Source organism: Salvia miltiorrhiza, chromosome 2 (assembly GCF_028751815.1).
Source record: "Salvia miltiorrhiza cultivar Shanhuang (shh) chromosome 2, IMPLAD_Smil_shh, whole genome shotgun sequence".
In the NCBI taxonomy this organism is placed as follows: Eukaryota; Viridiplantae; Streptophyta; class Magnoliopsida; order Lamiales; family Lamiaceae; genus Salvia; species Salvia miltiorrhiza.
The window spans coordinates 8760250-8771129 of NC_080388.1; the positions used below are offsets into that span (position 1 = coordinate 8760250).

A 10880-nucleotide genomic window follows, 5' to 3' on the forward strand; every position below is an offset into this window, starting at 1 on the left:
TTGTTAATTACGGATTGGGCTCGATCCGTTCTTATTTTTATGTCGGAAAAGTATTTATTTATTAATTTGTTATTAATTTTTATTTTTTTATCAATCTAGTTTATACACCATAAGTATTTTATCAATCTAGTAAGAATCTTGAATTCTTACTAGGAATATTATCTTAGATTAGTGATGAGTGACGAGTGATGAGTGAATCAATAATCAAATTAACATTCTTAAGTTAGAATTATAAGTTTCTTACTAAGAATCTTCAATTCTTAATAATAATATTAGATTAGTGATGATTGATGAGTGAATCACTAATCAAATTAACATTCCTAATTATAATTATAAGATTTTTAATAAGAATCTTCAATTCTTAGTAATAATATTATATTAGTGATGAGTGATGAGTGATGAGTGATGAGTGAATCACTAATCAAATTAACATTCTTAAGTTATAATTATAAAATTCTTAATAATAATCTTCAATTCTTAGTAATAATATTATATTAGTGATTATTGATGAGTGAATCACTAATCAAATTAACATTCTTAAGTTATAATTATAAGATTCTTAATAAAAATCTTCAATTCTTAGTAATAATATTATATTAGTGATGATTGATGAGTGAATCACTAATCAAATTAACATTCTTAAGTTATAATTATAAGATTCTTACTAAGAATCTTGAATTCTTAGTAATAATATTAGATTAGTGAAGAGTGATGAGTGAATCACTAATCAAATTAACATTCTTAAGTTATAATTATAAGATTCTTACTAAGAATCTTGAATTCTTAGTAATAATATTAGATTAGTGATGAGTGATGAGTGATGAGTGAATCACTAATCAAATTAACATTATTAAGTTATAATTATAAGTTTCTTACTAACAATCTTGAATGCCTAGTAATAATATTAGATTAGTGATGATTGATGAGTGAATCACAAATCAAATTAACATTCTTAAGTTATAATTATAAGATTTTACTAAGAATCTTGAATTCTTAGTAATAATCTTAGATTAGTGATGATTGATGAGTGAATCACTAAGCAAATTAACACTCTTAAGTTATAATTATAAGTTTCTTACTAAGAATCTTGAATTCTTAGTAATAATATTAGATTAGCAATAATCACTGTTTAAATTTTCGCTTGTATTTCAATATATATTTAATTTTAATATTTTTGTATTATTATCTTTGACCAACTTATTAGATGATAAATGAAAAAAAAAAGACTGAGAAAAAAATTAATTACCGACGGCATTTGCCGTTGGTAATTAGCGGCAATTCCACCGCCGTTGGTAATTTTGGCCGGACGGCGATGGTGCTATCGCCGCATGTCACCGACGGTGGTGATATATAGCATGGATGAGAGAAGCACAATAATTCTCATCGGCTGGCGCAAGTGATAAAGGCAGAACACACCCAAATCCAAAGCTTATATCCCCAGATTAATCCCATCCTCAAACGATACTACTTTCCAAATGAACACTTTGCTAACCCAAGACGCAGGGGAGAGACACAATACTTGAAAATATCTTATGGGCCGGGAGGTCATGAGATTTGTGTAGAGATTTTGTATTTATACTAGGACATTAAAATTTTCTAAAACCCATGACATATTAGAATTCTTAAAAGTTTTAATACAATTAGATTTAGATGAATATTTAAAGTTATAATTAAACATCAATAGATATTTAAATATTTTTTAAAATATGAATTGAATACTTATACACATTTGAAATATAATAATTTTTTTTATAGAATTTAAAATGAATACACGGTATACACCCCTAAATTGAACAGTCTGAATGCTCACCTTCAACTTTAATTAATGTATAAAAATTCAAATACAATTGCAATTGCCCGATTTATCTCGCACATATAAATAAAACAATATCTAGCATGAGAATCTTATGCGATTTCACACGCGTGTCATAAACAGATACACTCACATACACATAACAAATCCAGTAAAGGACCACTCACTGCCACATATGACACCATAAACCCTCTTTAAAAATTAACCTCTCCTATTAAATTTATTGATACCCTCTTACCAAAAATTCCTACCCTCACCATGGCCACAACACTCACTCTTCTCCTGCACCTCCTTCTTCTACCTCTCGCCACAGCTTCCACCTCCATTCATGAGCTGCTCAAGAGCAAAGGCCTGCCGCCCGGCCTCTTCCCCAAGAGCGTCGTTAAATCCTACGACCTCGACGACCACGGCCTCCTCCAAGTCTACCTCGAGAGGCCCTGCCTCACCAAGTTTGAAACTAGGGTTTTCTACGACAAGGTCGTCCGAGCTAACCTCAGCTACGGCGGCCTCATCGGAGTCGAGGGCTTGTCGCAGGAGGAGCTCTTCCTCTGGCTGCCGGTCAAGGATATAATCGTCTACGACCCTAACTCTGGATTGATCTTGTTCGACATTGGTGTTGCTCATAAACAGATGTCTCTCTCCCTCTTTGAAGACCCTCCTCTTTGCCATCGTCAACGTATGAATTAGTATTATTATTATTATTGTTTTGGTTAGAGTTTTGTTTTTTGTTTTTTTTTTGTGCAGCGGATTAAGAATTTGTTCATTGATATATATATTTTTTCTTTTTGTTTTTCCGTTGTGGAAATGCAGGTAAGTGGATGGATGGGAGTTCCGGAATAGGGTTAGGGTTTGAAGCTCAGAGATAAAAGATTGAAAATTCTTGAATCTGATGAAATTTTTAGCACATCTTTTAGAAACTATATGTTCTTTTTTGGCTTTTACGTTCTATCTTTGGCGCCGTTGAGATTGTTTCTCGAGAAATTTGGCGTTGCTTTAATTTTGTTCTATAAAGATGTGAAGTTTGTACATTGGAATCTGACAAATGTTTCTATCATAATTTTGCAGAAGATTTAGTTGTCAGTGAATTAGGAGAGGAAGACGGTTTTGGAATTAAAATAGAAGATCCAAAATATAGCCTCAATTTACGTTTGAATATTTACCTATTCAAGTGGAGTATATTCTCCTATTTTGAGGGACTAATATAAACTAACTCTAATTTTAGTATACTATTTTTTTATATACATAAAACATGGAACTACTTTTGATATAGAGAGACAAGTTGCCGATTAATAATCTGTGATACACAATTCAAATCTAAGATGTGTAATTTAAAATGCTTACAAATATAAAATGATCACTACAAAAAAAATCTAAATTAACTAAGAAAATTTCCGTAGCTAAATCGTAATCAATCACGATTAACTACGGAAATTTCAAATTCCACAACGGAATTATAGGAGTCACGTTTTGCTTGGTCGTACTATTCACCTACGACGGAAATTAAAATAAAGTCGTTAAATTTAACGATCGATTAACGACAGAATATTCCATCGTTAATTTACTTTTTCATTTTTTCATATCCCGTCGTAAAACCGTAGCCATAAATATATTTTTTTTTTCATTTTTTTTACTCTTCAATCCGTAGTGAAAGTACAAATAATTTAATGAGGGAAAACTTTTTATAGCCCTAGTTCATAAATATACAAGTTATATAGCCCTAGTTCATAATATACAAATTACATAACCATTTTTTGCTTAAATTACTATTGTACCCTTAGTTATTTTGGTCCCACAAAATAGAAATTCAAAGAAATGCTCTTCCTCTCTCTCCAAAACTAAAAATTCAACCCTATTCTTAAAAAAAAAAAATCGGCTTCCTCAACCCAGTGAAATTCGAACCCGGTCGTCGCCGCCCAGCTCAGCCCTGTCGCCGCCGCTGCAACTCTGCCCCGTCGCCGTCGAAGCCCAGCCACACCCCGTCGTCACGCGCTACTTCTATCTGCATTCAGGGGCGGAGCCAGGCCCCTAAAGATAGGGAGGGCAAAACATGATAAAAAAAATTAAATAATTTTTAATGCTAAAATATTTTTAAATAATTCCCTACGATTACTCATATTCTGAAAGCAACGTAATATCAGCTCATTGTCAATTGTCTCAAAAATTTCTTTCTCAATATAAGTAACTAAACAATCATTCATCCAGCGATCACCCATTCGATTTCGAAGCCGGCTTTTGACAATCTTCATGGCAGAAAAAGGTCTTTCCACTGTTCAGTGGCGGGAACTTATTCTTGAGGAGCTTTTTCTCTTTGACTTGCCTCTTCATTCGTATTTAATGATTTTCTGATAATAAATCTGTCCATTCCTATTTGATGACAAATTAATTAAAAAATTTAACAATACTATGTAATAATAATAAAAAAAAAAAGTATTTAAAGTAGTTGATTTTGTATACCTTGTAATCCTCAAGTTGAAAAATCGATTGTGAAGATGAAAAAATTCTCAACTTGTTGATGAATATTTTTTATTTCCGTTTTTATTACAGTAGAAGACAGATAGAGACAGAACATAACCTAGAGTGAAAATACGGTAATTTATAAGAAGAAAATACCATTTCATATTCTCTTTTGATAAAAGGAAACTTGTGGAAAAAGATAACCATAATTTCTCTTTCCTATATATCTTTTATTTATTTATTTGTATCTTCTCTCTCCATAAGGTATATGAAAAAAAAAAAGGAATCAAATTTTGTTAAGTCCATTTGCCAATCACACTTGATTGCCCCTTTTTCCTCTAATTTTTGGTGGGGCAAAAATATACATATTTTTATAATTATACATATATACATATACTAAAAAAAAAATAGGAGGGGCAATTGCCCCACTAACCTATAAGGTAGCTCCGCCCCTGCCCGCATTTAAGCTAAGATAAATTGTGTGCTGCTTCAGAAATCCGATCAAAATCTATGCTGGTTGGTGTGGATTTGGTCGAGGCCGGTTGGCTTGAGGCCGAGGGAGTGGAGGAGGACCGCAAGTCGTCCCCTGTCTGCTGCACGAATTGGCTTGAAGCCCCGCCGCCACTATCCAACCCATCGAAGCTCACGTCCACTACTCGATCGAGTACTCGATGGAGTACTCGATCAAGTATACGATCGAGTAAACGATCAAGTACTCGATCGAGTACTCGCCATAATATTCTTCTCTTGTCTTTTTATTTTGTTGCTAAATATGTAGTATTTTGTAATGTATATGTCATTACAATTTGAAATGTTTGATGTCATTGGTTAACTATACGCATTGTTTTGAATTTTTGGAAGGTTGAGTTATAATAACATTTTTTTGTAATTGTTTAGATTATAAACGATGTTACATGGTTATTTACCATAAAAAAATATCATTAATCTTCATTACTCAATTTTGTACTCAATGGCACCATCGAGTACACCATCAAGTAGAGAAGAACAATAACATTTTTTTTTAATTGTTTACATTATAAACTATGTTACATAATTATTTTTCCATAAAAAAACTATCATTGTTCATGTTTATTCTTTGGTGTACTCGATACCACCATCGAGTATAAAAGAACACTAACAATTTTTTGTAATTATTTAGATTATTATCCGTGGCAGGTTATCCCCCTTGTCGAAGGCTACTTTACTCTAAAGTTCTCATCCATCGTGGACTCGGCTGCGGCCTTCGCTAAGGCCTCATGGCATCTCCGATCTGGTATGCTTCATTTATGGGTTCGTATCTTTAACCTCCCGCATGAATATTGACATCCCGATGTTATTTCTGGGATTGCTAGACAAGTGGGTACTCCTATTTCTATTGATGGTGACGGAGGTTATCCTTTGCCTTGTCGTTGTGCGGTGGATTCTCCGTGCAAATAAATTTGTAATTTTTCTATGCCCACAGTTAGGTTCCGCTAGCGGTAAATGTAGGGTCGATCCCACGAGAAGTTGGTGTGTTCTTCTCTCTTGTCACGGTCACGATCACACACTCGGGGTTGTGCCCTGATCAGAGCACGGAAAACAACGAACTTGAAACAAAACAAATTAAAGAAAGATAAAAAATAAAAGGAACTTGGTTTGGGCATAGTCTCGTCAAGTATGGGCACAGTCATCGCTCATAGGTTCAAGGATTGTCATTGTGCCTTCACATCTTTAGTTATGGACAGTCGTCAATAGGTTGGGCCCTTTTTTTTTCATCGTCACGTGCGCAACCTACCCCGTCTTCATCCGTGTTTGACTAGAGGACCCAAATGACCCATAAGCATGTCCAAGGACATACAATATCACCTTTCCCACATTTGCCGCATTATGTGGAGCTGGATTTTTCCTGACTTGAGCCCACTTGTTGCTTGTAACTTGATCGTGCCCAGAACGTCATCGGCCTAATGAAGCTCCGGGTTTGCCCAAGTTGTATTGGCATTCACTACTAGAAAAACGCTCATAGATAACGGATTTTATCCGTTATCTATGAGCAAAAAAACCGTTGTGTATAGTGGTGTTATCTATTCTATACGTCATACACAACGGTTTCAAAACCGTTATGTATAGTAGCATAGATAACGGTACGATGCGTCATACATAACAGTACGCATCCGTTATCTATAAAGGTTATACATAACGGTTTTTCACCGTTATGTATTAAGATTTTTCCGTTATGTATTAATTTTTTTTTATTTTTTTTATCATAGTTAACAGTTTTTTGCACTTTTTATAACGGTTTTAACCGTTATCTTTGATAGAATACATAACGGTTTTTCACCGTTATGTATTAAGATTTTTTCGTTATGTATTAATTTTTTTTATCATAGTTAACAGTTTTTTGCACTTTCTATAACGGTTTTAACCGTTATCTTTGATATAATACATAACGGTTTTTTGCACTTTTTATAACGATTTTTTGCATTTTTTATAACGATTTTTGCAGTTTTTATAACGATTTTAACCGTTATCTTTGATTAGAATACATAACGATTTTTTGCACCTTTTATAACAGTTTTTTTGCACTTTTTATAATTGTAGTATATTTTTAAATTTTGCAATTTTTATAAAACGACAAAATGATAAAATCAACAATAACAATTTTATATATCATCCAAAATATTCATACATTACCATCCAAATGAACCAAGTATCAAGTATACATCATCATTGCATATTCGATTCAAAATTGAAAGTACCAACTATCTTATAGCTAAAACACAAAAATCTATCATACTATGTATTCTAGCACTAAGTCCTCAAGAACTAGTTGCTCTTTCCTGAAATCCTTCTTCCTCATGAAAGTAATCTGCAATAGAGATTTAGTGAAAAATGAAGAATGACCGCTACCTTTAGAATTATTAAAGTGACAAACTAAAAAAATAGGCACCAAGATAGGCAATCGTATGAGGTAGCTTAAAGTGTACCTGAGCCCTTCTTTTCTCTTCCATCTCTTCCTTGAGGGCTTCGTTACTGCACCTCAGCCGAGCTTCTTCTTCGCGCCACCACGGAGGCGGAGGACCAGGTGGAGGTGGACTCCTTCTGGGAAAGGCGGACGAGAGAGCGGCAGATCGAGGCGCGACGAACTGGGGGAGAGCAGCATATGCCCATCTGAAGAGTTCATATCTAATATGCCAGCCAACAATATACATAACTCTCTCCAAAACCAATTTTCTTCTAACTGTCAAGGAAAAAAGTACCTTCGACGCTGTCGTATTTGCTCTCTTTCCTCAAAAGTGCTGCTAGGATCGTAACATCCCAATAAGAATTCTCAAACTTCACCTCTAATTGATGGGTGAACACCCTATTATTTGTCAAATAAAAATAAAGAATTACTTTCAAAACCATAATTTTATTTAAAATTCACCAGGAAGGAATCACAATAAGTATAACATTCTGGTATTTTGATAATTCAGAAATAAAACTAAGACATAACAGAAAGCAAACAAAACATAGGGCTAGAAACATTCTCTCCTGGTAAATTAACATTTTCCTCATGGGAACTACAAAATCCCAAACAGCTTAAGGAGAAACATTATCCTTGCATATTAGGAGTAAAAAGGAAATGTAAAATATAGTAGGAGTAAAAAGGAAATGTAAAATATAGTAGAGAATCACAACCAAACATGGAAAATATAGTAGGAGTAAAAAGGAAATGTAAATGTGAAAATGAAACAGTAAGAAGCTGCATATTAACTCCACTATCCTTGCATCCTTGATATGCTCAATATATTCCCATGAACCACACTATATCACCAGAACAAATGGCTTAAGAGAAGAAAGTATAGGAGAGTAGGAGACAATCACACTCTTCATAAAATCACCCTGGTCAACAAGGCATTTCATAGTTTCAGAACAACTTAATAAGACCATCAATTCAAACTGATCAAAAGACTGCCATTTTCTTACATTCTCCCTTCAATCTTTCACTTTCACGATTAAAAAAACTGTTTCCCTTTTATTAAAGTCATGGCAACATCAAAATTTAAATGCCTCATGTTATTCTTGGTTAACTGAGAAATATTTGCATAACCTTGTATTGAAACGAACAGTATCCCTTTAATTCAAGTCATACAAATCAAATTTAAATGCCTCAGATTAATATTGGTTAGTTCAGAAAAATTTGCATAAATCTCGAACACAGAAATATTAAGGTGGTTGATGCTAAAGTTTTAATAATTTACTTGCTGAATATCGTGCAGTTTAAGATAGCCCCTACTCATCCAGTATCGTGCATAATTCATATGGTTCTTGATAACAACAACAAAAACAACCAACAACAATAAGCATGTTCAGCACTCTAACAACCCAATACATTCATGACATAATAAAGGTTTGATGTAAATTGTAAAGAGAAGGCACACATCTTTCACACATTTCACTTAACATGGGTAACATTATCATGAGGCATCATTCAGCACTATCATTAGTCAAAATGGTTGAACCTATTGAAGGATTACTCTAAAATCCATCACCAAATAAATTGAGATGAAAACAAAGTTCGTTAGCTACTGTTAAACAACATAAACCAATGCATCCTAACTTAATTCTCAAGCAACATTATAAAACCACTCCATGCCGTAACATATGCAATACCACCTAAAACAAATTCAACTGTCCATGAGTTACCATATACAAACTCCAGATTTGCAAATCAGTCCGAAATTGAAATAAAGGCAGATTCTAAATCAAAGATATTATCCGATCGTTCGGTTTAGGAGAGAGCGAAAAGTTCTTCTATCGTTTCCAGAATTAGCATATAAACCCCAAAAAAATCTATATTGAACAGCTTAAACAAGCAACCGTGAACTTCATAAACTCATAAGAAACTGAATAAATATAAAAAGAAATTTGCAGATTGGATTGAAACCAAAAGACAAAGAAAAAGGAAGCAAACAGCAAACCTTGATTCTAAACTTGCTTTCGGGTACATCAGTGCAGTCAGGTCGCACTTGATAATAAGAATCGGCTGGAGTTCCTACGTCCTTCCACATTTTTCCCAATTTACACAGAATGATCCTTTCCCTAGAAAACGGTGAAAGAATAAAGGCGGCTTCAGTCTCTTGTAATGATCTCAGATCTCCACACACCTAAAAATCAAACAAGCACAAATTGTAAAAATTCGGACAACAAAGTTCGAATCTCTTACCACAGTCATCCACACTCAACACACATTAGCAAATCGACATCTAAATCCCTGACCAAAAACAAATCAAATCCCTGACTAAATGCCTATCAGAGTTAATCAAACTAAATACTAAATGGTAGCCGTTTAATCAAGCTAAATGTCTGGTTTAAGGCATTCAAGCAGTAGAGTTAATCAAAAAAGAAAGTCAATGATTACCAAGAAACTCAGGCAGGGGAAAGTTACAGCAGACATCAAAATTCAGTAGAATCATGGTAAACACAGAAACTTGATTTATATAACTCAAACCTGTAGAAACAAGTAAACCACATTTCAAACATCAGATTCTATCTTTTCAACCAAGCTTTGTGTGCTATCATAATTAATTACGCCAAACTTACATTCCCACTCCGGTGAATATAAACAGATACAACTTTCCAGTGAAGATCGCCTGCACCATCAACGTCCGAAATCAATTTCAAGATACTCTAATATATATGTATAGAGAGAGAGAGAGGGTTGATTTACCTTTGCGAGTTCGTTTGAGAAGCTCAGTGCCTCGAGCAAACATCTCTTGATTGCAAGCAGCAAGGAAATTCTCTTCGGGCACGAGCTCATCGAAGTAGCTGCCGGAGTTGTTGCTGCTGGAGTTAGTGTTATTCCCATTGCCTAAACTCGCCCGAAGAGAATTTTCTCGCAGTAGCATCTCTTGATTGCAAGCAGCACGAGCTCCTTGCGACGCAGCCACGCACTAAGGCAGGGCGGATGATCTGATGCGGGGGCGACGACCTAGGGTTTAAAATTTGGACGTGGGGGAGAGAGAGAGGCGACGGGAGAGGGGGAGATGTGACGGACAAAAGGAGGCATCCGTGGATATTGACGGGGAGAGAAGGCGACGCAGAGAGGTCGGCGGAAGAGGGCAGCGTGGATCGAGAAAAACTAGGGCTCGATCTGTGAGCAGAGGAAGGACTTTAGCGGTGTTGCGATCTCCGAGCAAGGGATATCCGGCGGCGTCAAGCCAGGGCGGCGACCGGCGATTTCAGACAGAGAAGCTAGGGCTCGACTTCTTCCCTTCAATTGCGCGCTTCCAGTGAGGGATTAGAGAGGGAAACCGAGACAAAGAGAAAAAGAGGGAAAGAACGGTCAAAATTAGTCACCAGATTTTACAGAAGCAGGGCCGGAGTTTCAGAGAAGGATACATCAGCGGCGGCGCCTCGGACCGCTGCTGTTCGCGGAAGAGAAAGGGATAGGGGGCCTCAGCGGCGAGGACGGCGGCGCGAACAGCTACACGGCGGCGAGGACGGTGGAGAATGGCTGCGAGGATGGGGGCTGGCGGCGACAGTGAAGCCCGGTTTGAAGGGAGTAAGGCGGTGGAAGAGAGAAAAGGAAGATGAGAGAACGGTGGGAGAGAGAGAGAGAGGGGGTTGGCTAAGGTGTATTAGGAAATTAGGA

General features: G+C 35.7%; 1 protein-coding gene across 1 annotated transcript; it reads left to right on the forward strand.

Annotated features, from left to right (window-relative positions):
• The first annotated feature begins 1982 nt into the window (after window positions 1-1982).
• On the forward strand, window positions 1983-2841 carry LOC131012935 (uncharacterized). The gene is made up of 2 exons (XM_057940906.1): window positions 1983-2489; window positions 2624-2841. Exons 1-2 carry the CDS (start codon window positions 2072-2074, stop codon window positions 2677-2679), a joined length of 474 nt encoding a protein of 157 aa, XP_057796889.1. The 5' UTR covers window positions 1983-2071; the 3' UTR covers window positions 2680-2841.
• The last annotated feature ends 8039 nt before the right edge of the window (window positions 2842-10880 follow it).